Consider the following 26,670-nt stretch of genomic DNA (forward strand, 5'->3'; position numbering starts at 1 on the left):
CATTTTCTGTATGTCAGTCTCTGTAGATAAACGAGCTATAGGCCACTGTGTGTGACTGCATGTCTGCCAGATATGTCATTAATTATTATTAGTCTTGTTGTTGTTGTGTGGGATGATTAATCGTCAGTTAATAGCAATTAATGCAAAGTTATTTGCAACATTAGGACCAATGTGCACGTCTGCACAAAGTATTCTTCCTAACAGTCTAATGATTATACCTCCATAATTACGCGTTGTTCTACTTTCCATCCAACAGCGCATAAAGAGATTTTGAGAGTTTTCGGTGGTCAGACAGCACAATCAGCGACTCTGCCATAGCTTTGCTTTTTATGAATTGAAGCCCCTGTCCTGTCCGAGAGGCACTGTGACAGCGTCCCTGATAGGTCGAAAGTTACCATCCTCAGCCAATCCCCGCACCCGCCTGCGCACCGGGTGTACCGGCTCGACCAATCGGAGCCGGGAGCGCAGACGGAGAGAGAAGTGCTCCGCTACTTTTGACGCTCTTCTCTCACTTTGAACGGGTGTCAACAAACAACAACAACAGTTTTTCCTTTCTTTGGCAACCACGTCCCCTAAAGCCTTAACACTGGCGAATAAAGCCGAGGACACTCAGAAACTAACTTTTTCATCACCCTCAAAGCCGTTTTTATTTTTTATTTTATTTTTATTTTATTTGCGTTAAATTTCCCTCCTCGGAGGTTTCAGGCTGTCCCGGGACGCTGGTGCTCCTGCTGTAGCCCGGACGCGGCTAACCCAGACCGAGGCTAAAATCCAGGAAACTTCTTCACACGGGCAAGGCGATATTTTTCTTTACAACGTCCTCCTGCTGCGTAGTCGGCGTTGGGGGAGAAGCCTCCGCGTCAGGAGGAGGTTTCTGCAGTCGCTGGGGCGGTGGAGGTATGACTGCGTTGGCGGGGTCAATACCCAGGATGATGCGACCCACGCTGGCTCAGAACTACCCCCGCAGTGGCTTCCCACTGGAAGGTAAAGCATCGTATAGAAGGACGGTTAAGTGCCCTGCATGGGTGTTGGCACGAGACATTTGGGTTTGTAGAGTTTGTAAAAAAGTACTTTTATGAAGCTTTCCTTCAGCCGTGTCCCAAACGTCCTCTCAGAAACAAACAGCAAAAAATAAATAAAGAGCTTCACGGATACACATGTATTTGTGATTTTATTTTTCGTCCAACTTTGGTAATTTATCTGCTCCTTTTTCACTATTTCTGTCGCAGTTTTGTACTCTTATTATGTAGGCCATATCTTATGTAATTCAACACTGGCCTATTTTTGATTATCATAAATAATTTTCCTTGTACAACAGAATGACTAGCCCGTACCCACAATATTTGCGTCGCTTATTTATTTATTCATTGATTGATTGATTTTGCGCAGTATTGCAAATCCTTACACCTCACCCGCCCGTGCACTCATTTGTGTCAGTCCGCTCAACTTGTGGAGTCCGGTGGTGACAGGTTCCTCTCGTATTTTCATTAAACGTCTAGTGTCCACCCCGCTGGGTCAAGGCCGAGTCAACCAGCTCGGAGGGGTTTTCATAAACGGCAGACCTTTGCCCAACCACATCCGGCACAAGATCGTGGAGATGGCCCACCACGGAATCAGACCGTGCGTCATCTCCAGACAGCTCCGGGTCTCCCACGGCTGCGTGTCCAAAATCCTGTGCCGGTACCAGGAGACGGGCTCCATCAGACCCGGGGCCATCGGAGGCAGCAAGCCCAAGGTATGGACCAGAGAGAGGCTTCTGCAGATAATGAAGGATTGCATGGATCTAACGATTGCACCTTGATACGCTATAGTGACTTGTTGATTTCTAAGTTAGAATAACCTCTGTGTAGGACCGAAGCACGTGAATAAACTCTGCCACTTTTCTGACCTTTGAAGCAGGGAACCACGCCGGACGTAGAGAGGAGAATAGAAGAGTACAAGCGGGAAAACCCGGGTATGTTTAGCTGGGAGATTCGGGATAAATTACTGAAGGATGGGATATGTGACCGCAACAACGTTCCTTCAGGTAAAATAGGGCAAAAATGAAATAATGTTTATCAGGCTTACTTTATTTTATTTTACTGGAAATTAGTTAAATTAAATATATATATTATATATATTTTTTTTTTTTAAAAATATATATTTTTTAAATTATTATGTATTTGGAAAAAAATATAAATAAAACAGGCCTAATAAAACTTTTTTCTTTAATACCAAATCTCACATACCAGCAATTTATTTCGATGTATAGTTTTCTGTTTTGTTTTTTGTTGTTGTTTTTTTCATGAAATGTCGGTTTTTACACTTTTTTAAATCTAAAAATAAATACTATTCATTCATTTTATTTTGTAGTATTTAAAATGTAATTATTACACCGTGGTTATTAGCTGCTGTATTGGACATTCGTTGACGTTTTGCATGTGTAATCAATTCGTTGTTCTTTTGTTGTGCGACCTTTTCCAGTGAGCTCCATCAGTCGCATCATGCGGAGTAAGTTCGGGGGCAAAGGCGACGAAGAGGAGGACGAAGATGAGATCGAGAAGAAGGAGCTGGAGGACAGTGACCGCAGGGCCAAACACAGCATCGAGGGCATCCTGGGAGACAGATGTGAGTGAACTCCTCGGGCTGTAAAAGAAACAGAGCTGCCCTGTTAACTTTTTCACATGAGTCACCTCAGTAACAGAGCGGAGTGAAATCCTGTTGATCAGCTCCTGCCTCGGTGGCTGCCCATGTGGTTTTTAATTACGTGTTCAGCCGCTGAACAGTCAGTTAAAGATGTTATTTGGGAATGACTGGTGCAGTGAAAGTGAATACCCGTTTATAATGTGTAATTGGGAAAACTGGAGAGTCGTTTTGAAGACATTTGTGGGATCGGTGAGACGTCCCCCAACCTGTTGACTGCTTTTGAGCTGGGTGTATAAGAGAATGTTTTTTTATTTCGTGATAGACTACCGTGTGTTTGAAGTTGGTGCATGCTGTAAAGTTGCTGGAGAGTGTGCGCGGCTCTTTGTTAGGAATTCTTTATCGACCATATCGCTCCAGCTAATGTTTTTCCCATGAGGCCGAACAGTAAATCAAACAGCAGGTGATGCCTCTGTGCGGGAAAAGGGTGTGTGTGTGTGTGTGTGTGTGTGTGTGTGTGTGTGTGTGTGTATTGATGCGTTTTTAGTAGGCGTTTTGTAGATGGACGACCATGTTACAGTAAGACAGGGTATTGTGATGCATATTGTGACGCATATATATATATATATATATATATATATATATATATATATATATATATATATATATATATATATATCACAATCAGCGACGTTATCCCCCACAAATTACGCACAATTTACAATGCGCTTTGCATATCGTTTGATCATTATCTTGTGCAATCCATCCATTTTTATTGGTGTTGAAATCTGCTGCAAGTGAATACACGTGCAAGTTCCACTTCCCCAATGTGATGAAACAAAATAATCAGCTCACTTTTCTTTTTTATTGCAAGTCGAAGAATAGATTTTAATCATTTTAAAACAATTAAAAAAATTAATGTAAGTTTTAAATTTGTATTAAGTAAGAAGAAGTGTGTGAGACTGTATAAAATATTTTACAGCAGAAGAAGGCCCAAGTCAAACTTTCTGCTGAAAACGCTGGAAAGTGGCACAGGATGTGTCCAAGAAATAAAACATGGCATGTTCTCTCCATTTCCCCCCCCGGTCTCTTTCAGTAGCCTAATTGGAGATGTGTTATGTTTGAGGTTTTAGGCTCATTACCTCGTAGCTACATTAGACCCAATTAGCCTGTTTCGAATGTCATCACTTAATTTCTTTACTTACGTCATTAGAGAGGAAATGCGTAACGCGTGGCAGCCCTTTCTAATTTGGTACTTTCCAAATTAAATATTACACCCCCTGTGCTGTGAGCATACTGTACATGTTTTATATTCAGCTCATTGTGAATTATGTACGTGACTCTGGGGCTAATGTGTCGGAATATATTCGATTACGCGCATTTAAATATAATAAGCTGCTCCAGGAAATGTTAATTATAATTTTCAGTATAGATCTTACGGGCTCGGTTAATTTGAAATAAATCGCATAATTCAAGGAGGAAACACAGAAAGCGACGGCTGTCGCAGGCGATACTGTTAGCATCTATTTTGACACTAAAAAACTACAACTATCCCACTTTGACATCAAAGCCCAAACAGCTCAAAAAAAAAAAAAAAAAATGCGTCAAACAGTTTCTAAGTTTCAGAGCCAAATGTTAACACAGCGTTAACACTATTTCCCTTGCGAGTGTTCCCCTGGTCTCCGCCTCGGTAAACTAGGGGAGGAGAGGTAAAGGACTCTAGCTCGAGGAGACAAAATGTCCCACAGATGAGTTGATCAAACATTTGTTCAACGGTTTCCATCTCCGCACAAAGACACGCCTCGCGCGCACAACGGGACGCTCGGGGATGAACTTGGGAGACAAAGGCGCGAGAGTCTATTTGCGACTCACGCTTGGGCTGCGCGCGGACAAAAGGCCAGCTTGGAAACAGCTTTGGCCGCCGCTAAAGAAGAAGGCGACCTGTTTAGAATTCAGCCGAGAGAGGAGAGCTTCTCCGCTGAGAGAGAGAGAGGGAGAGGGAGAAAAAAAAGGCCCGAAGAAACACATTGTGAGGGCAATGAAGGATGAATTATTCAGGGAGCGCTCCGGCATGGTTTAGAGAGCCCGTTCACCGAGAGAAAATGGCCGTTTTCACCTACAAAATGTTTCCTTTTGCGGTCGGCTAAAGGAGCCGACTGCCATTCAGAATGACAATTGAGGCCTCTGAAATCTACTCACGTAGTGCCCGAGGATGCGTGCTCGCCCCCCGATAATGCGCACACGCGGTTACACGCGTGCACGCGCAGAAAACACTTGATTGCTGCGCAGAGCGGGGTGTCGGTGTTTTTTGATACATCACACATAGTGGCATAACTTATCAAACGGCACAATTTTAATCGCGGCGCACACATATAAAATAGCACATGAAATCGAGCGTCAATGAGAAACATTTTGTCTAATCAACATAATCTTTCTAAAAGCCAATTTAAATAAATGCGCCTGTATAATGTATGGAATGCAGTAGAGTGTCGGCGTTTGTTTTTCTTTTTCTCCCCGAAGCCAGTAAACTTTGGATAACTTGTTGTGCCGCGCTTGTAACCCAGAGCCTTAAAACTTTAAAAGCAACATTGTCCCATTAACTGCATTTGATGAAGCCTAATTGCTGTGTTTGTCATAATATATAGAATATATCTGGGCCAGCCAAACAAAGCGGCCTTCTCCGCCTCGACGGATGACGCTATTAATTCCGAGCCATCTCCAGCCTGTAACTCATGATCTGTTATTGGTTCTTTGATGAGTGCCGGCCTTGCCCCCTTGAACATTAATAATGTCTTCTAAATGATGTCGATATTGTGCCATGTCACATTTAATGACGGAGGGAGTGTATTAAAGAGCGTTTTCGGTGAATGGGGACCAATGTTCTCCCCGGAGAACCCCGGTCTGGCCCGGAGCGCATGCTTCACAATGGGGGCCCCCCGCCACCCGTCCTGCGCTGGATGCGCGCACAGCACCGAAAACTCAGCCGCCCGCACCCCCCTTTCCGCTCCTCCTCTACCCCCGCTTGCTCCCCAAATCTCTTCAAGCAGATTAAATCGACTCTTTTATTTCATCGCACTTTCATCTCGAGAGCAACACCGCCCCTCTCCCTCTGTTTCTCTCTGTCTCTCTCAGCCTGCGGCGCTCAGCCCGTTTCATATCAGGGCCGCATCCTCCGGAGCGCACAAAGGAAAGTCAGCTAGTCAGTCTATAAAGTTTTCTAATTAACTTCTCTGCGAACCTTTTGTAACTTTATTATGCACATGTTTTGTAGAATTTTCAAGCACAATTAATAAATTCAAATTTGTTTTTAAACTTATTTCATCTCACTTGTGACGCAGTGGAAGAACTCTTTCGTTCTTCCACCCTGGTTGGATACACTGTATTTTTGTTTCACCCAACATAAAACCGTGAAAATAACGCCACTGAATTTTAAACGTCAGATGAATCATATAATGTGCAAACAATTTTGAGACCCTACATCCGTTGACTGCTTTTCAGATTACTTGCAGCTTCCTTGAATTGAACCACTTACGTAAACCTTGCAGTCGCAGGCTCAAATGTGAGGATTAAAAAAGCGCTGCACACTGTGTGCACAGCTTCAATAATAAAGAAAACTCACCCTCTTTACATTAAAATATGTAAATAAACACGTTTCCTCACAATTCGTGTGCATATGTTAATACCGAAAGAAAGTTTGCCAGTAATATCCCAGTCCATCCTCCATTTTCACTCAGATAATTCTATACCTGCCTGTATTACAGCCCTCCAGGCCTGTGGCTGGGCTGAACCAAACTCCCAGCTTCATGGTAATTAACCCTGGAGACAAAGTTAATGATTAAAACCTTCATGGTGTCCCCGCCTCCTCCTTCCTCCTGCTTCACATGTTCACAGTGTATCTTTTAGAGTCCATACTTAGTTAGGTGAAATTAGCCAGATAATATAGAGGAGCCTTGTTGAGGCCCAATACATTTCCATTTAGGCCAGTCGTACACACACACACAAACACACACGCACACACACACACATGCACATTCCACTCTGCAATGCAAACAGTCAAAGGGATAACTTTATTTGGTGAAAGGGGATCCTGGAAAGGGCTAATTGAATAAGCCCGGGATCTTTGAAAAACCCCTACCATGGTGAGCGCAGTCATCATGTCATAATTAGGTTTATTGAGGCGCATTCCTTCAATCTGCCTCCATTCTGCCGGGCTCATTGTATCCACGGCCCAGGCCAGTGGCCGAGGGACAAAAGGGAACCGTGAACAGACAATACATGAAAGAGCCATAAAGATTTAGCTGGCTTTGTCACAGAAACGGAGCAGGACTTTGTTTGTGTAAATAATGCGAGTGAATGAGGAGCTCGGGCTTCTGTGCCACTCAGGGTGAAGGACGGCGTGCTGCAACTGTAATACGTGGGCACACACTGGATCGGCGCCACGGCCAGAAGAGGAGAAAGGAGAGGAGGAGGGGACAGTGAGTTGGTGGAAAATGAGTGATAGGAAGAAAATGGGCTGTGAGCAAACAAAGTGGAATATGTTTGGCATGTGGTAATGACAGTGTTATCAGAGACATTTTACACATGTCCTCTGATTAGTCAAATTACACATTTCTATTTAAACATTTTTACATGATTTTTGCTCTCCAATCAATGTGGCAGAATTGATTAATTCCATTAACAAAGATAAAACTATATTTTAATGTCCCACACTTTCTGGTTTCAGCTTCTCCAATGTGATGATTTGGATGTTGCCAGATGCCACATTAGATTTCAGGAAATTCCCAATGAGCGTCTTTTATATTTTATGGAGCAAATGACGATAAGCAAATAACTGAGGGTATAAGCAGCAGATTAGATGGAAATAACAATAATGGGCCAAATAAGTTGCCAGTTGCTGCTTTTTCATGAAGTCTGACAAAGACCGAACCAATAAGCTCTTGATGGATCCTATAATAGCTATTGGCTATTACTGGCCTGAGCCAAGTGTCTGGTGAAGAGGGCTCTGTCTGTCCATTGAAAGGATGAATGTGTCACTCAGTAAGTCCCTGGGCACGAGGGCAAAGGGGGGCACGAGGGCCAAGTGGCGAGCACCAAATCACTCTCCTCTACCCTGGGGCTCTCTCTGTCCCTCTCTCCTCGTCCCGCTCTCCTCCCTCTCTCGTGAGTTTTTTCTAATAAGCCCATGCATGATGACTATCCAAGCATGAAAACATAGTTATCTGCAAATGAATGGCTGCTCTATGCTTCATTAAAGCCTCTTTTTCCTTTCACACTCTTATTGTGACCCTCTGATATCAATTCAAAGGGCAATTAATGAATGCACACCAACTTTGAAGTCAGGGTGATTTCTGAGAGGGCGGGGCTTTCGAGTGTGTGTGCGTGCATGTGCGTGTGTGTGTGTGTGTGTAAGGGGGAAGGGGCAGGGGGTATTTGGGGTATTCCCCCTTCAAGACTCGCTGCAGCGCCTCAGCCTTCACCCATGATGGACTAGCCACATTGAGCCGAGACTGAGCGAGGCCCAAAGACGGTTTGAAGGGAGTGAAAGAGTGAAAAGGCCCGGCGAAGGTCAAGTAGAATGGCTCGCCTTAGAATAAGGCCCCTCTTTATGTGCTGCAAGTATGCACTATAGGCACAACAGCTGGGGGGGGGAGTGAAAAGGGGGAGAGAGGTTGTTTTTTAATGTGCATGAGCGTGTTTGTGTGCGTTTCCGAGAAAGCGAGGAAGAATGTGAGCGCATGTGTTTTCCTCTCGCGTATCTGTCCGTGCGCTTGCGAGCATGATCGTTTTTAATGTGTGCGCGTATGCATGTTGGGGTCAGGGGTTGTGTGTCAAAGTTTGCGGAGGCCAGCCAGGGGCCAGTAAACGCGGCATCCACACAGCCGACGGGGGACAGGCAGCTGTCAATCAGCTGACTGATGAAGCCTGACTTTCTTTCACAGCTTTGTTAACTAATTAGCAAAGAAGCCTTTGTGTCGTGTCGGCAAAGAGGCTTAAAAATTGTGTTTACGCTGTTGTCACGCCACGCGGGAATAGCTTTTGTGATGGCCGCTGTGCGTGCTCTCGGACTTACAGACACGGAACTGTGTCACCAGAACTGTGATTCACGTCTGATTGTATTAATTTTTATGGCACAAGGTCCAGTCATGATGAATTTAGGGTATTTGAATGATGGTACCACTGTGTGGAAGGTGATTACACATACTTCCTTGTTTAAATAGCGATTCTCTGCCAAACCAGGAGTTTGTTGGTAATGTTTCCCATATGAGGCTTGAGGAAAAAGGTCGAAAACTCAAACACACCTTCAGCCATGTAAAATGAATGTGCCACTAAACAGTGCGTCACTGCTGTTCTAAAACGCCCCACTGCACTTTATGTGCATTAAAAGCAGCGGCGATGTGCATTGCTTTTGTGAGATCGTGGATTAGCAGCTGGTTTAGTCAGTACGGGCAGCCTGCCGGGGGGACGTCGAAGATGAAACTGTCAGGCTCCCTCGTTGTCGGTAGAAAAAACTGGAAATGACAGCGGACCCGGCTCACGGCTCACCTTGTTGGGTTTCAACGCTGACTGGAGCTGACAGTCATTTCCAAAAGTTAAAAGGCACAGAAGAACTACAGGGTCAGCAGGCCATGGAGGGTCAGTCTCCCCCAGCGCCACACAGGAAACAAGGTTAGGAACACATTTAGCTACAAATGACAGGTTAGCACTTCCTGGCCCTCGACATCCCTCGACAACTCCCATAAGTCTTTACTGACAGCTTCAGACCAATTTACGCCTTCAGTCTTGTCACTTTTTGCACCGTTTTGAGAGTTTGATGGATGAGACTCTGCTCTTCTATGTTATATATATATTTTAATCAACTTTCCAGCAAAAACACACACACACACACACACACACACACACACACACACACACACACACACACATACAAGTATATCTCTGGCACAGTCTCTTTACAGGGCAGCTGTGAAGGTTGAAACTCCTTCTTAGCAAGTCAAGTGAGTTCACCCTCCTACCGCCCCCCCCCCCCCCCCCCCCCCCCCCACCCCCCACCCTCACACACACGCTCGCTCACATACAAAAATTTACATGCGCCTGCACATGCACCCACACACCATCTTTTTTTCCCCGACCCGCCAGAAAGAGTTGCAGATGGGTCCGTAAGCTGTCAGTAAAGCCATTATCCGGCCCAGCATCTGCCTGCCTTGACTTCTATATACTGTTTAATGCAGTCGGCCAGTCACTTAGTCCCCCGGCTCCTGAATGGGAGCAGCATGGTCGGCCCGCCCAAATAAATGCTGCGTTTGTCTCCTCTGCCTTTTGTTTTGTGTTTTTTGAGAGGGGTAGGTGGGGAGGAGGAGGAGGGGGGCTGGGGGCGACGTGTCATGGACTCAATTTACCCTCGCTATTAACCAAAGCCCCAGAAGAGTTACTGGGATGTCCGAAAAGGGGTGTAAAGAGCCCGCATATGGTCGACCAATTCCCCCAAGTCCCGAACTCCACGCGTGACACATCCCCATTTGTGCCTTCTCCCTCGCTGTCTCTCGCGCGTATATTCTCAGTGCTCACTGTCTCAATGGACATATTTAAGCCTTTGTGTGCACATCCAACCCCCCCGCCTTCCAGAAATTTAGCAGTGCTGAAGTCTTTACTGTCCAATAGCTAAATCCTCCCTTCTCCTCCTCCTCTTTCTCCTACTGGTTTTTCCCTTCTGGGATGGCATTGCGTGGTGGGAGCCATTTTGGGCTTTCTTGGCTCTGGAGAGGTTGTTTTGGCCTGTAGTCCTCAGCACTGTGCGCCTCTCAGGGCTTCAGTTTGGTTAAATTAAACAGTTTTCTTTTCTCCTCTAACCCCCACCTCCCAGCCCCCCCCCACACACCCCCTCCCAACTGCTTCTCTCCTATTTCGCGGCTTAATGCTCCCCAGCTCTCGGACAAGCTTTCCGAAGTGGCTTTTCCAGGCCTTCAGATAATTTTACCCTTTTAAGGCTCCTATTTTCTCATATTTCGATGAACTGACAAGAGCCAGGACCACATCTGCAAACCGCTGCTCGTTTAAGATGAGGTGGAGCAAATGTATACAAAGAGAAGTCAAGTGTTTACAGGGGCATTTTAAGATATAGCATATGTCGATATGCAGCGAGAGATATGAAAGGCTAGAGTGGATAATTTGATTGGCCAAGGCTATTTGACGGTGCCAAAGCGATATGATCAGATCTCGGGGATAGCGAGGCGATGACGGCAAACGGGGCACTCTGAAACCACAGGTTTACAAGGCTGGGAAGGATCTGGGAAGCAGGGGAAAAGGTTTCACCATCGTCTTTCCATCTAAACGTAGCCCTGTTCCTCTGTGTGTCAGTAACAGACGCAGTGGACAATACGTACGAATTCTTATTTGGCATTATATTTCACATCGAAGGCTGTGGAAAGTATGTGTGTGTGTGTGCATGCGTGTGTGTGCGTGTGTGTGTGTTGATCACAGTTAAAGCCATGTGAGAAGGGAGAGCATTAATGGACGCTAAAGCAGAGATGCCTCCGGGCTGACAAGCTCGATTAACGTAGCCTTAAAATGCATTTAGAATGAGGGGAAGCCCAGCGCTCCGCTCCGCACGTACGTCCAGTCTTTGTGTGCATGTGTGTGTGTGTGTGTGTGTTTATGGGAGCGCATTTGTGTGTTTGAGCTCCTTAATCAAGCTGTGGGGAGTAGTGAGCTTTAGGGGTGACTGGGTAGCTGCCCTCTGTCCTGGCACAGCTTTGCTACCAAAACTCCCCCTCACACCCCATGAATCTATGGCACCAGCCACTTCCATTTGCACAACATAATATTTTAGAATTGCAGTCTTGCATGCAGCCTGTGAAACAGTGTTGCATTCAAATGCTGAAATTCAATTTAGTTTTTTTGTTTTTTTGTTTTTTACAGCAGTCTCTCAAAAAATAATCCAGGAGGTTATTGTCTGTTTTATGACAAATACAGATACATCCTATGAACAACAGAAGCAGGAGTCTGTCTTTGAAACAATTTTGGTTTATTGGAAACTTTTGTGCTGCTTTTTGTTATTACGCATAGTATCATGACTTTCAGGTTTTTGTAATATTTTCTATAAAATCTATTAAACACAGCATATCAGTATTAATTAATTTCCTGACTTTATGTCTACATGGTCAAGTTTATTTCTATTGGAATAGGCCACTATTACAAATAATAATAAAAAAAAGTCTTTTTTTATAATCAAACATTTTTTTATTTGTTGTTTTTAATGGATTGGATTTTTTTTATTTTATTAACTAAATATCACTTTAATTTTTTCTATTTTAATTACTATTTTTTAATAATAAATTTATATGGTACATGTTTTCACAGTCAAAGCACAGCCAGGATTTCTTTCTGTACACAGGCTCCATTATTTATTTATTTAAAAAAATAAATAAATAAAACTTAATATATATATACTGACTTTGTGGTGCATAAAAATGAAAAATGAAATGAAAGAAGAAGAACTGTGGGAAAAGACAGAAGAGATTTGAATATTTTAGAGGAATATATAATACGGAGAAATCATTTGGAGGGATGTATACTGACTCTCACTTTAGCTTGTGTCCATGCATTGAAAAGTGGCCGCAAACTGTTGATGTACAGCTACAACCAACACAGATGCCCAGACAGACTATCCCCATGGGTACATTTACAACCAAAACAACAGCCCCCGTGGCCCCCGCTTCCCTTCTCGCCCCCTCAGGTGCTCTTACAGTTCCCTCTGGAAGACGGGGGAGTTGCGTGTGTGTGTGTGTGTGTGCGTATGGGGGCTAGAGAATGCCCCCAGCAATGCCCCCATCCACCCCACCCCAACCCCCCAAGCCCGCTGCGGAGCCTTTTTATGCCCCCCCTCCTCTCCCCTCCCCTCCTCTCCCCCAAACCCCTCCCAAGCTCCCCCGTGGGGCAGGTGACAGCCCTCCACTGTGAAGGGCTGAGGGAGCCATGACGGATTCCACAGATGGAGCGTGGAAATCGCCGGCAAAGACCCCAGCTCTGTGGAGCAACAAAGAGCCCCGAGAGTCAGGGAGAGAAATATGGGTGGAAAAGAGAGAGATGGGGAGACAAAGGGAGGCTGAGGAGGAGGGAGAATGAGAGAGGGAAGAGGAAGAGGGAGGAGAAGGTGGCGCTTGTTTAAGGAGGGTTGTGTGTGCCAAACCGCAAGAAGTGTGTGTCTGTTGGGCGAATTAGCAGTTCGCTATAGTTTGAAGTGAAAAATGTGCAAGTCCGATGTTTTTCTCTTTTCAGTACGCGCTGTGAGACATTTTTATTCACCCAGTGTTTTACAACTTGTCAATGCAATACATTTGCTGCCTTGTTGTGATTCTGTTGCACTGGACAAGCCTCCCCGGGGACATCGTTATCACTTCAGCCCATCTCCTTATCTTGTTCGAGCTTAAAATCAGCTGATGTGGCAATTCCAGCAGGTGGAACGAAGCTGATGAGCCAGCTCCAACGCGAAGGCCCATATCACAACTAGAGACGCCTGGGACTTTAGGAGGTGCCACTCTGTCGCTTCTTTTGAAAATTTCCTGAAGCCACGGTAGCAGTCATAACCAATAGGTAATTCCAAAGTGATTAAGGATTTCCCCGGGCCGCCTCAGCTTTCCCAAGGCCCAAATCCCTGTGAAATGCTGAGGAACGTGCATGCTGGGGTGGAGTGGGGGGGTGGGCAGGGGGAGGCATTCCTCGCGGCCCTCCTCCGTGCACGAACTGGAGGGGGAGGCTACAAAAGGCCTCATCTCTTGTTTTTCAGCCATCCTGTCCAAAACTCCAAAGCCCCAAACTACACACCCCGAATTCCTTTCCTCACCATCTGAAGCGCGAGCCACGCTCGTCATATAAAAAATGTGGACTTCAAATCCACAAGTTTCCCCCTGCACCGTGATGACCAAATGTAAAAGTTAAAAAAAAAAGAATTCTTGAACTGCCAACTAGAATTATATTACCCTTTCTCTGCTTCTCTTTGGAAAGCCTCATGACCTTTTTGCGCCATTAAATTGCCGAACACACACACACACAGGCTAGTGAAGAGCTAACAATCTAAAGTGTAAAATTGCAAAATATTCTGCCGGGGCTTAAGGTAATGTCTCCATTTCTCTCACTCCCCCTTTGAAAATATTTTACTTATTGCCTCCCTCATGCTTGAATGTTTCTTTACCAATTTGCTCCTAATGCATGTTAAGTTGACTCCCACTGCTATTGGTGTTGTGAGGAGAGAAATCGCCAAAGGGGGAGAGAGGATCAGTTTCACATGAGGGGCCCTGAGCTATTTGGATTCCCTTGTATTTTATTGTTGCTTCTGAGGGGGGAACTAATACAGTGTTGCACACAAAACTTCCCCTACGCTGAGGGGGAATTAATTAAGTGTAACACAAAAAGTGGGTGCCTCGGCCTCGGTGAACTTAGAAGGGAGCCAATGGAGTGTTTGAAGTAGTGAGTTAAAAACCAAGCGGCCGGCTTATAGAACACAGGCCACAATAGTGTTAATACTGATCTGAGGTAGATGAAAAGTAAAAAAAAAAAAAAACACAGAAAGGCTGTCAAGACGCATAATATCACGGCAGAAATAGACTTAAAAGTAAAAGTTAAGTGTATTAGACGCTGAATTTATTTGCTGATTAGTGAATAAACAGAACAGGGCAGAAACGACCAATGAAAAATGATAAACTCCAAGTTTATGGACAAAACAGTGTGTTTGTTAATGACACCTTAGGTTTATTGATATGTTAACGCTGTTTTTCTACTATTCAAACATCTAAACAATAAAATTAATTTAAAATCAATAGGCCGATTGATATAAATAACAATTCCTTACTCAAGGTGTTTCACTTTACTTCGGCTGCTATTATAAATATCCCCAGACCAATTTACAGCTGGCACAACAATGACTTGAGACAAACAGGGCTCTTGGTCACTTGATCAGCTACTTTGCATGGTCACGTGAATTGTTGCATTGTTTTGTGAAATTGCGGAAAGGAAAAGAGAGCTGCTTTCATGGCAGCTCTTGGATCCCTTTGGCTCGCACGCCACGCCGAGCATCCACCTGAAAGACAGTTATTCCTTCATCGAGCCAACTGCTCCGGGGCGTCCAGACAACTGTCCACGCACACTCACACCCTCACACATGCTCAGAGAATGGCCCCTGGATCCAAATTAGCCTTTTGTGAGGCTTTTAGTCCACCAGTCCCCCTGTGGTGCCCTGGGAATCTTGTCTGATGGGATTATTCCTTAGGCCTGGAATATTCCTTCTGAATGGAGGTCTGTTTGGCCGATCGAGTGAGTGTGTGCGCTCGTGTGTGTGTGTGTAAAGAAAGTGGAAAACACCATCCGTAAGCGTTTCAAGTGAAGATTTGCTCTTCCTTCTGACTAGTCATTAATTGTGAAGTTGCTGTCATTCCGTTCTCACCAAACAACAAGTCACCGAGTGCACAGTAAAGGTTTTGTTCAAGAGAAATATGAATTTTGGGTGGTCGCTTGGAGTGGAGCAGAGAGGCTGCCGAGTAACACCGAAGTCTCCCGTGTTTGAACAGCGAGTCACTCAGACGAGGGTTCGGACGTGGAGTCGGAGCCCGACCTGCCCCTGAAGAGGAAGCAGCGTCGCAGTCGGACCACCTTCACCGCCGAGCAGCTGGAGGAGCTGGAGAGGGCCTTCGAGAGGACGCACTACCCCGACATCTACACCCGGGAGGAGCTCGCTCAGAGGGCCAAACTCACCGAGGCCAGGGTGCAGGTATGAGCGGGCATCAGTAACAACGTGAAAAAATTCTCAGTCCAGTTAAAACTGATTCCAGGTTCTCGGACGCAGGAATGAAGCGTTTTTACACGCTCAAGTAAACACAGTCCCCGAAAGGATCATGAAACCCTTGATCTAACGCACACTCGTTAACCCAATCTTACAAGGAACGTCCTTCCAACACACACTTTCAGCCGTAAACGTGGCCTTATACACCCTCCGACCATTTAAACTCAACTGGCTGATCCGTGTTCGCTCCATACAATAGCACAAACCCACCCACACATGCATCTCTCATCCTCCGCTCCCAGGGGCCCAATCTGGACTTTCCTGTTTCTGATGTGGAGTCCAGTAAATTTTCCTCCACGGGCTCCATATGGGGAGTGTAAACAGGCCCAGCGTGAGCCCCGTCCATATGGACACAGCATGTCATTTCGCGCAGCCGGCCGTGATACCCGCACACATACATAGGCGCACTCTTTTTTTTTTTTCTCACAGCGACTCTCACTTTCCTTTTCAACTTACACTTAGAATTTACGGCTCGCATTGTAATTACACACAACGTGAGGTTTGACAAGCCCTTATATAGTGCATGGGTTGCGTAAGGTGTCAAGAGTTCAATCATTGTCATCGTCTTTTCTAGGTGTGGTTCAGCAACAGGCGAGCGAGGTGGAGGAAGCAAGCTGGAGCCAATCAACTCATGGCATTTAATCATCTGATCCCAGGGGGTTTCCCACCATCAGCCATGTCCAGCATCCCACCCTACCAGCTCTCCGACAGCAGCTACCCTCCCTCATCTATAGCGCAAGGTAAAATCAGTGCGAGTGTGAGGTTTGGTGTTGAAGCAGTTTTTTATTTATTTATTTTTGAAACTAATAGAGATCTTTGTTCTGTTTTTGGTCTTAGTTTTTTTTTAAAAAACTATTGTTCAGTTGTTATTGTTTTTAAGACTTTTCGCAATCTTTTTGTCGCTGCATAACGTAGAATCGTTTTATAAAAGTTGAAAAGTTTAAAGTTTAATTTCAAAAGTTGGACCAAAAAATAGCTTTTCTATTGTATTGTGATTTTGTTTAAATTACAACAACCAACAGCATCATTTGATGAAATAATATATTATTTACAATTTATTTATATATATATATAAAAAAAGAATTTCCCTTGTCATACATGTTAGTTTCAAATTGAACTTTTCATGCACTGTAGCAGTACTGCATTTACTCAGGTGTAATTTTAACACCTTAAGACTGTGCTTTAATGAGAGCTGCTAATTTGTGCGTCTCATGTCCTCCGTCCTGTCTTCAGTGGTGTCCGAGCCTCCCAGCACGGTGCATCGCCCCCAGCCTCTGCCTCCCTCCTCGGGCCACCAGTCCTCCGGCGGAGGAGGCCAGGGCGAAGGGGGCTCTGCCTACTGCCTCGCCTCCGGACGCCACTCCTTCTCAGGCTACTCAGACAGCTTTGTGAGCCCCGGAGGACCAGCCAACCCCATGAATCCCGCCATAGGAAACGGACTCTCCTCGCAGGTGAGACGCAAAAGGCGAAAAATCAGGTTAACTCAGGCGACGAAAGTTCAACAGTGCACCGTAATAGAAGTCATTTAACCTACTCAACGCAGGCACTTTACATAATTTCACCTCTTTAGAAATCTGTTATAAAATTTCTGATTTGATTTGTGCAAATACCCATGCTCCAAAAACTTACAGTAATTCACACTGACATTTCATTTTGAATTACTCCAGGAAAACTTCCTTAGGTTAACTAAGATAAAATTACACGTGCATTTACAGAACGGAGTGTTTCATGGACATGTGTGTTTGGCAGTTCCTCTGCCTCCAGAGACAGAGGCAGTTTCACTACAATGAATAATACCCAGAAAATAGAATGTCATAATCAGATATCAAAGAATTTGAATGGCACAGAACATGAAACACACACACACACACACAAAATTAACCTTTCTTCAAAAAAATATGTCACTCGGTCTGTTCTGTTTTAATTCACTGAGTTAGTCAGCTGTGGGCCAGTGAGTAAGATGACTCTGGAAGGACAGAGGACAATTGAGCGTGTGACAAATGAGAAGTGAAAAGACAATTACAGTCAATTATCCGGGCATGAAGTCCCAGCGTCTCCTCACCTCTAGACAGACGGTGCAGCAGAGGAGACAGAGGAGCTAGGGACCCTAACAGGCAGAAAATGAGATTTCAGCCCAGCGCAGTCTGACTCCTCAGCAGTGCGAAGACGCACACGTGCGCTGACACACGCTCGCAGGGTCGCGTAATTGCACACGCACACTGTAGATAATTGATCAACTCCACATAACATTCGGAGGATCAGTTAAGGATTTTGCAACAACTTTTACACAAATGTGACATGACATGGTTGAGCGCCATGCCTAAATCAACTTTTTAACCTTCTGTTTAGATTGGAAGATTGATTACTGATTTTCTTACTATTCCAAAATTCAGCAGCCGGACAAGTTTTCAAATGAGTTCATGTCGATTTGAAAGTTTTGGCCGTTCTGTTGTGTGTGTGTTGTGTTTAGCCCCAGGAAAGTTGGTGCACATGTTTTTTTTTACAATAGTGTAGACATGCAGAGACACACTCCTGCATGCGCATACATACGCGGGCAAAATTAATAAACCTTACACGCAGCGTTGTGCAGACGCAGAGAGCTAGACGTGGTCATGTGTACTCACACAAACACTGTCACACACTCGAAGCTATACCGCAGCCCCAAGGGAAGCTTCTTGTGATTGCATTCTTAAAATGTTTGCCTCGACATTCTTCCACGTGAAAGCAAAGATTCTAATTTATTTGTATATATTTCATACGGCGGGGGGAAGGAATGTCCCGTCTCAGATGTTTTCCTCCGTCCCGACATTCTTCCCCGATAACTCCTGCGCGCGCTGATTTAGGCCGCCGGCGACGGCAGCGCTCCAAAATGAAACACCCCGGACAGGGGCAGCCAGCAGCCATGTCATGAGGCAGGGAGTGAGAGGGATGTGGGTTAGGGGTTTGGTTAAAGAGATGTAAACAGAAAACAAGGACGAGCACAAAAGCACCCAAACTAGTTTGCATCATTTAAAAAAAAAAAAAGGCGTGTATTAGCGCTCGCTGCAGTTTGTTTCCTATTTTGTTGTACCCGCAGTCTCTTTGTGCTCAAACCAAATCTTTCAAAAGCAGGTTAATTTTTTAGGAAAATGTTACCAGGCATGGGAGGAAACACAACTCTCCTCTCAATATCAACATGGACTCTTCCACTCACCTCCCCTAGTTGGGAAATGATTTAAGCAGGACCATGTGTGTGTGTGGATGTAGAATAATATGTCACTTATAGGGCCAAGAGGACACAAGGAGCAGTGTACCTGCTTCTTATTAGGACAACTGGAAGAGCCCTGGGCCTTTGCTCAGTTGAGGAGGAGGTGGGATATGATACATTTAGAGGTAGCAGGTTCAGTCATAGTTACTTTCTTAAGTGACAAAGCCGGTCTGAATTCCTTATTAACAGTTTATCGAGCGCTTTGATGGGGGGCAGGTAAACCCGGCGCATGGAGATGGGAGGGGGGATCGAGGGGGAGGGGTTGGTAGTATCAGGTCTGTTTTGGAGCCAGTTGAAACACTTTGCCCCACGGCTCTTTTCCATCCTTTGCCGGCCAAGGAATATTCCCCCAAATTTGATTATCTGTCCGCTAATAAAGACCAGGTCAAGAGCTAACGGACTCCTCAAGCCGCAAACCTATGCTGAGGTAGAACAGAGCCGAGCTCACACAGACTTCCCTCTGTGTTATCTTTGTCAACATATCTCTCTCGGAGATAAGTTGTTATCTTGTGCCATGGGTTTGTTGGAGCGGTGTCAAGGAGGAATTTTAGAATAAGTAGAGCCGTGGATCAGAGACAAATTGTTTAATTCTTCCTTTCTGGTGTTATCTCTGTCTGGTACTGGCTCGCTGGGAGCCTTTTGATGTCTGCGACGGGGGGATTTCCTTAGTGGGCCTGACTGTGTGCGTTTGTCTCAGATACATATTACACACTCCTGGTTATATCCTAAAAGAATTACATATTTAACTCATTATACAGGCTTGTTAGAAACTAAAGGCACATCTGAAAGTCTTGGTTAACAGAGCAACATGTCTTCCATTTTAGATTCTCCACCACTCCGGTTTAAAATAGATCACCACCAACATTAGAGACATTCTCAGAACTCTGACACAACAGATTACAGAACGTAGCCCCAACTTAACGCCCATTCATTTCTGTTTCTTCCTTCCAATCAGGTGATGGGTCTGCTGAACCCAGGTGGTGTGCCACATCAGCCCCAAAGCGACTACGCCATCTCCCCTCTAACAGGCGGCCTGGAGCCCCCCGCCGGCATGGCCGCCAGCTGCAGCCAGCGCATGGATCACATCAAGGGCCTGGAGGGTCTGACCAGCGTTCCCTCCATGTCGGCGCTGCCCTCGCTGCCTAGCTCCCAGTCCTACTGCCCTCCGTCCTACAGCTCACCGGGCTACACCGTCGACCACGTGGCGTCCTACCAGTACGGCCAGTACGGACAAAGTAAGGTCAATAGACTTCACCTTTTTATTCTCACCTTTTACTATATACCAATTCAAACAATTGAATTTGCACAATTATTGAAGTCATTAAAAAACTACCAAGAGACAATACATATAATGAGATATCTATATTTAAACTGCTCTTTATTTGAGCAGCAGTAATAATATCTCTTTAAAACATACCAAAGACTGCCACTGGATTATCATCAGAATGTGTTCAAAGTAAAAGTACTCATTATTCAAAATGTATTGGTATTATGCAAGTGTACTACTTGAGCAGTATTTCTTTAGATATATACTAAGGGATGGTCTAATATATAACAACCTTTTATAAACTAATCATATATGGAAAAATCTTGAAAGTACATTTATAAGTAAAATTTTTCAGTAAAAATGAATGAATCTATTTAAAGTTGAATGGAAAAAGCAACGTCCAGTTGCAGTTGAGTGTAGTACTTTATTAAATTAACATGGTTGAGTTTAGGTTTACCACTGTCACTAACAATGCACCCTGACTGCAGTTTGTATTTAATTATCATTTTGTATTTTTCTTTTGTCAGTAATTATTCTATCGTGAAACCTTTAACCACAACGAATGAGTAATGAGGGTCTTATCTGAAAACATGTACAGTCAGCACACTTTAGGTTCCTGAAATAACCGCTCAAAAGGAAGGGACGTAACGTAGGGAAAAGACAAATGAGTGCAGTGTATCTCAATTTACTAACGATGCAAAGCTTTCGTCCAGACGACTGATTGCTGCTTTTAAAGCTTGAATCAGTAATGAATAACAATCAAACCATAGTGCTGATGCACTTAATGCAACTTGTGTGGTCAACTACAAAATATGATGTGTTTTTGAGACATGTTGTGTGGCTTGAAAAGGGCCACGAAGCCTTGGATTTTCTTTAAATCTCTGGCCTTCAGCTACTTTTCAGTTTTATAGCTGAAACCGCAGTTGGGCCGTGGACCAGTCAAAAAATCAGAGTAAAACATTTGAGTGAAATCAGGGGACACAGTGTATGATTATCGAGCATTCCTGAAGCCCAGTGCTCTAATTTCTACACTTTTACCGCAAATTCCTTGCTTCCTTGTGCCGATTCCACACGTGGAGGGAAGAAAAAAAAAGTCTCTCGTACAAGCAGCACACAGGTAGCTGCAGCGCAGCTTGTTAGAGGCAGCTAACGTTTTGCAGGTCCAGTCGTGCCGTCTCAAGTGTTGGGGTTAATTGTGCAGATCTGATTCCAGCTGTGAAGCGATTGGCCCTGCGCTGATACCGAGCCCTGCCGTGCTGTCAGGTATACAGCGGAGTCAGCTCCCATCAGGGCAGGGCAGAGCCGCGCTAGTGTCTGATAGCCCTCCTCGGATTGTTTGCCTTCAGAGGATCGCTGTAGTAAGAGTCTCTTTTCACTTCGCATTACCGTTACCTCACGGGTTAAGATCCACTTCAAACAAGCCTCCGTCTGACTCTGGAAGGCAACGTCGTTTTCCGTCACAGCGTGATTACAGCGGCCGCCGTTTCCAATTTTGGTCCACAGGGGGTTGACCAATCAGGTTCATCCACTGACCTTGAGGCAACCTCGAGACGACCGGGCCCTTCAAAGAGCGTGGCAGCGGTCCAAACGAGTCCGCGCGGCTCTGTGGGGCGGCAGGTATCAAATGAATATCTAACTTAATATCCGAGAGCAGCAAATGTCTAATGAGATATCTCGGTCAAATATCTTGAGGTGGACAGAATAAAGAATTAGGGCGACACACACGATGAACCACCAGCACGTGGCCGCCGCCGCGCACGCACGCGCGCGCGCGCACTCACTCGCACACACCTCTGCAGCGTTGCGAGGCCAAGCGGTCCATCTTGATGTGATTAATCAGTGCGACTGGATAGCTGGTGTGCAGTTGGGTTTGGAGCTGCAGAGGAAAGGTCCTTTCAGGGGGTGGACGGATCTTAATAGCCTCTGGCAGGGCGGCTATTAGAAACAGGTGCTAGGACTGAGGTCAGCTGGGGAAGCAGTGTTGAGCAGCGCTGCTCCAGGTTTCCAGCGCAGCGTCGTGAAGAAACCGCTCCACGCTGTCGCGCACTTATAGGCGACACATAGCCCTCACAGGGCTAGCTAATGTACATTACAGCCACAATCCATGAAATACTCGTTTGTTTTTATTTATGTGACGCCTGCGCGCAGGGGCAGATATAGCCGCGGCGCTTTGGCGCGGCGCTTTGCAGAGGTCACCTGTCAGTCAGAGATTTCCTGTTGACGAAGTCTCCCTTGATGGAGCACTTTTCTCTACCTGTTCTGCTAGCTACTCAGGTTTTCCTGAAACCAGAGTCAATAAACACGTCCCTTTCTCTGACCACAGCTGGTAAAGACCCGCGGCCCTCGTTGAGCCGTCATTTTTTTTTTCTTTATCGGCGCAGCGATCGCGATTCTGAACTGATGACATGTTTTCAGAGGTCCACTGCAAAAAATAACACGTTGCTTCTGTTTTGGATCTGAAAGACCGCAGCTGTAAAACACGGTTTCAATACAACAGCTACGCACGTGCTGTTCTTGTGATTGGGGTTAACATTACAATTACAAAAAAACAGCACTTCTGATCTATTAAGATACCATTTAATTTTCAGATTTTCAGCACTGTAAAAAAAAGAAAAAAGAAAGTAAGATCAGTTTGTAGTAAAGGCAGAGTTAACTTTACTACTTTTTTTTAAGAAGAAAAAAGTGTGTGCACATACAAAATTAAAGCCTTAAACAATGAGGAAGTGAAGCTAATATCAACAAGAGTGACTTGAATATATGAATTTCTCTTGTTTTTTTCGTATATTTTGTGAGTTTTTAATAAATTACAGACAAAAGTTACGTACTTAAAAATTTATACAAAACATTTTGATAGCAGCATGGAAAATACTATAATATATGATAATATGGCAGCACAGTCTTGGCTGTAACAGGTAGAATTTGACTTACGTTATGCGTCTACTAGCATATGCTGAATATGTTGTACATTTGTTCACTCTGCTGATTTATGCAACTGAAGTTTCATTTCTTCGCACATCCCACATCTCCCTGCCCTGACCCGCTCACCCTAACCACTGTTATCACATGCTAAGCTAACAACGGCCACATGTTAGCGGGATGGAACGCTAAAAACATGTGCCCAAAATTTATTGCGGCCATATATCTCTTTTTATCATCTTTCCACCTCATTTTTGAAATCTTCTATCGCTGGAAATAATTTAACAACTGTTCTATCCCCCCCTCCCCCTCCTTTTTTCTTCTCCCAGGTGCCCTTCCTTATCTGAGGCCTGAAATCACCTGATCTGCGGCTTCACACTTCATAGAGGGACGTTTGTGTGTGCGGCGGTGGAAAGTTCTTAAAATTCTGGACCAAAATGTTCTACTATTTACCGGGATACATCCTCCACTGCGGGAGAAATGGACAAAAAAAAAAAAAAGAAAACGAAAAAAGAGAAGGGACCAAAAGAAGGAATATGAGAGCGAAAGCTGTCGACTTACTGTAACCGTTGCTGCGTCAGTAAAGCAGGCGGACGGGGGAGATTTCAGCGCTTAGCGCGGTCGGTTCGGGGGAGCTGTGACCGTCCGCTGTGCCACGGAGAGGCACTTTCCAGAAGCGACTCAACACCATCTCTGTCTGTGGCGTTTTTTTGGACAGCGAACCCAAATCTATCATCGCAGACTACCTTTAGGCCAACGGTTGAAGGATCATGTTTACATATCTTAGCGCCACATGAGCGCATATAAAATTCCATGTATCTCCAAATGAATCCCCAAATTGTAGGGGATAAAGAAAAGGGCTTTGTTGATTTTATTGCATTTATTTGAGGTCTCTGCATCCCACACATTCCAGTGAGAAGGAAAACAAACGTGAGCTAACGATTCTGTGGGTTTTTATTGTATCAGAAACCCTAATGTACACCACAGCTGTACGACAGAGAAAGTCCATTCAAACATTCCTCCTCCTCGTCCTCCCCCTCCCCCTCCCTCTCTTCCCCTCTCTGCTCTCCTGCCTTTCTGTCCTCCTGTCTCATTGATGTTGCAGACGGTGAGGCAAAGATCCCGGCCTTTTGTAGTTTTAGAGAAGAACTCCAAAGAGGTCAAGGGGCGACTTTAGGGAAAGTGACAGATGAGAGCACGGCAGAGGAAGGCGGCAGAGAAGTGGCTTTAAAAGGAGGGTGGGGGGACAGGCAAGATCGATCACAGGGTTAAAGAACCCTTTAAAGACTCTCTCCCGGTGAGAGAAAGGCACCGGGTCACAAGTCACGACCAAGAGACACTTGAGAAACCGAGAGAGAGCGACAGAGTTTAGACTAAAGCCAGCCAGCTGACCAGAAGTGCAATATCATGTGTCCTAGAGTCAACTTCACCGTTAAAACTGTTAAAAAGTCAAATGTGCCTCTTGAAGTCTCACTAAACACTTTGGATTCACACTCTGGATTCTAGTGTTGGGACTTTGTAAAGGAACAACATGTGTGCCTTCAGCGGCTACTGGGTCCAAAACAAATAGAAATCACTGTTATATTTTGCTGTAACAGCACAATGAGGGGACCACATGGAAGGACTTGAGTCAGCATGGTGTCACAAGAGAAAGACTGAATCATGGGAATGCCAGTGTAAAGAGAAAATGAAGGAATGACGAAGCCAAAATTGTAATTTTTAATTTTTTTTTTGTTTGTTTGTTTTGGACCTTTTTCTTTTACTTCCATTTTGCAAAAGCAGGAATTACTGATAAGGTTTCTGATGCATTCCGGACATATTTATTTGTGTCAACATTGAGAACTTTTCCACACTTGTGCAAGTGAGTGATAAAAACAACAACAACAAAAAAAAATGATGTATCCAAATGTTGTTTGGTCCATCTGTCTATACTAGAATGAACCAGCCCTTTCATTCCTCTGATATATTTTTTGTATTACTTGACAAAGCGATATGACATAATGTCATGTGTACAAGCGCATTATCATTACTATTTATAATAAAATAAAACTTCTGAAAATAGCTGTTGTTTCGGTCTGTTTCGTTGCTGGTAATTGCTAAATGGGGCCTTTGTGTTTATTTTTGCCGCAGTTTGAGAAAAAAAAAGAAAGAAAGAAAACAAGTGACTGTGATTCACTCGGCAGGAGAATACAATTGCACTTGGAGACAAATATGTACTTTTGAAGGGGCTCATGTGAACCCTCCAACCAAAATAGGCCTGGCCAAATGGGGATCACCAGACATTAGATTTGACATTGAACACAACAGGCTTTCTCACGGATAGCTGTAAATGCTCAGACATCTGCATTGGTGTGTATTAATACCCCCGCTGGCCCCCCGCTACTGTAACAAACTGACTTTTGTTTAACAACCTCTCCGATGAAGAGAACAAGCCTTAAAGCGTTTTGGACAAACAGCACGTCCAGCCCCTCCAAAAGAAACCTCTGCAACCCATCCACCCTGCTTACATACACAGGGCCTCCTCTGTGTGTGCGTGTGTGTATGTGTGTTTGTGCACCACATGCATTCATACATTATGTTCATGTTCGCTTATAGTGTTGTTTCTGTGCGTGTGTTCATGTGGCCTGAGGGTATTAAACCTAATTATAACATTCTTCTGATTAATCGTGTCTGCTCGCAGGCCTCAGAGGGGTGGTGCTGTGTGTAGATCATACAGCGGGACCACACACTCTATAAATAAAGTCTGAGTCAATAACAACGTTATGGATCACTCATAGTCTTGTCAGCTCTGTTTGCTAAGCCCCAATAATTCAGCCAATGAGAGGACACCGAGACACACATGCCAACACACACACACACACACACACACACACACACACGCTGGAAAAGTACAAACAGTGGCGCTCTAATCACCTGCGGTGCGCAGAAACACTAACGCGGACACACACTCGCTGCATGTAGGTAGTCACACACACACACACGCACACACACTGTTTGCTTTCTTAATCAGTCCATACCATTAAAGATGAAGACAAATCACACCTGCAAAGCTACTAAACTAAGACATTACTTTTATTAATGAACGCTCCTCTGCACTGAAAAGGCTATTATTTCTTTAATGCACCCCAGAGTGTAGTTACATGGAACTATTTTAATGACATTTCATACTGCCGGGTAATGACACATTTTTGGACAGGTCGTTTTGCTGCACACGAAAGGCTATGCTCGAAAAAATCCAAATTGAATAACTTGATTTTTCCCTAAAATTATTACTTTTTTCTCTTTCTTTTATGAAAAAAAAAAAAAAATTCACATGTGTTCCCAGAATAACACAAAATCAAAAAAAAAAAAAAAAATACTGTTAGCTCACTCGGTTACTACTCATCATATTACCACTTTGCGTAACTTGCACTACACACTGTTGCACTAAGTTGCACAACATGCTGTAGCTATTTATTTATTCACATTCTTGTATTTCTTGTATTTTATATTACTATAATATAGTAGTATTAGTATTATATATATATATATATTGCATTTAATACATGTTTTTTAACTTTTTTATTTGGAATATCTATCTATCTATCTATCTATCTATCTATCTATCTATCTATCTATCTATCTATCTATCTATCTATCTATCTATCTATCTATCTATCTATTGTTTTATTATACTGTGTATGGGCGGTGCAGCTGTTTGGGTTCTAGTACCTTGATCTAACCACATCCTGCACAGTGTGAGTTAATAGTTTTACAGTCTCTCGTGCTGAGACAGTAAATAACAAA

General features: G+C 44.4%; 1 protein-coding gene across 6 annotated transcripts; it reads left to right on the forward strand.

The window, feature by feature from the left end:
• The first annotated feature begins 524 nt into the window (after nucleotides 1-524).
• Nucleotides 525-24,945, forward strand: pax3b (paired box 3b). Of its 6 annotated transcripts, none has more exons than XM_047594993.1 (9): nucleotides 525-984; nucleotides 1,500-1,735; nucleotides 1,897-2,026; nucleotides 2,464-2,607; nucleotides 15,183-15,382; nucleotides 16,029-16,194; nucleotides 16,688-16,905; nucleotides 19,657-19,941; nucleotides 23,214-24,945. In XM_047594993.1, exons 1-9 carry the CDS (start codon nucleotides 900-902, stop codon nucleotides 23,229-23,231), a joined length of 1,482 nt encoding a protein of 493 aa, XP_047450949.1. In that variant the 5' UTR covers nucleotides 525-899; the 3' UTR covers nucleotides 23,232-24,945. The 6 variants fall into 6 exon arrangements, with proteins under 6 accessions (XP_047450949.1, XP_047450946.1, XP_047450952.1 ...); XM_047594990.1 differs by having other exon boundaries at nucleotides 19,657-19,936; XM_047594996.1 differs by having other exon boundaries at nucleotides 1,897-1,954.
• Nucleotides 24,946-26,670: the final 1,725 nt, after the last annotated feature.

Source organism: Mugil cephalus, chromosome 9 (assembly GCF_022458985.1).
Source record: "Mugil cephalus isolate CIBA_MC_2020 chromosome 9, CIBA_Mcephalus_1.1, whole genome shotgun sequence".
Classification (NCBI taxonomy): Eukaryota; Metazoa; Chordata; class Actinopteri; order Mugiliformes; family Mugilidae; genus Mugil; species Mugil cephalus.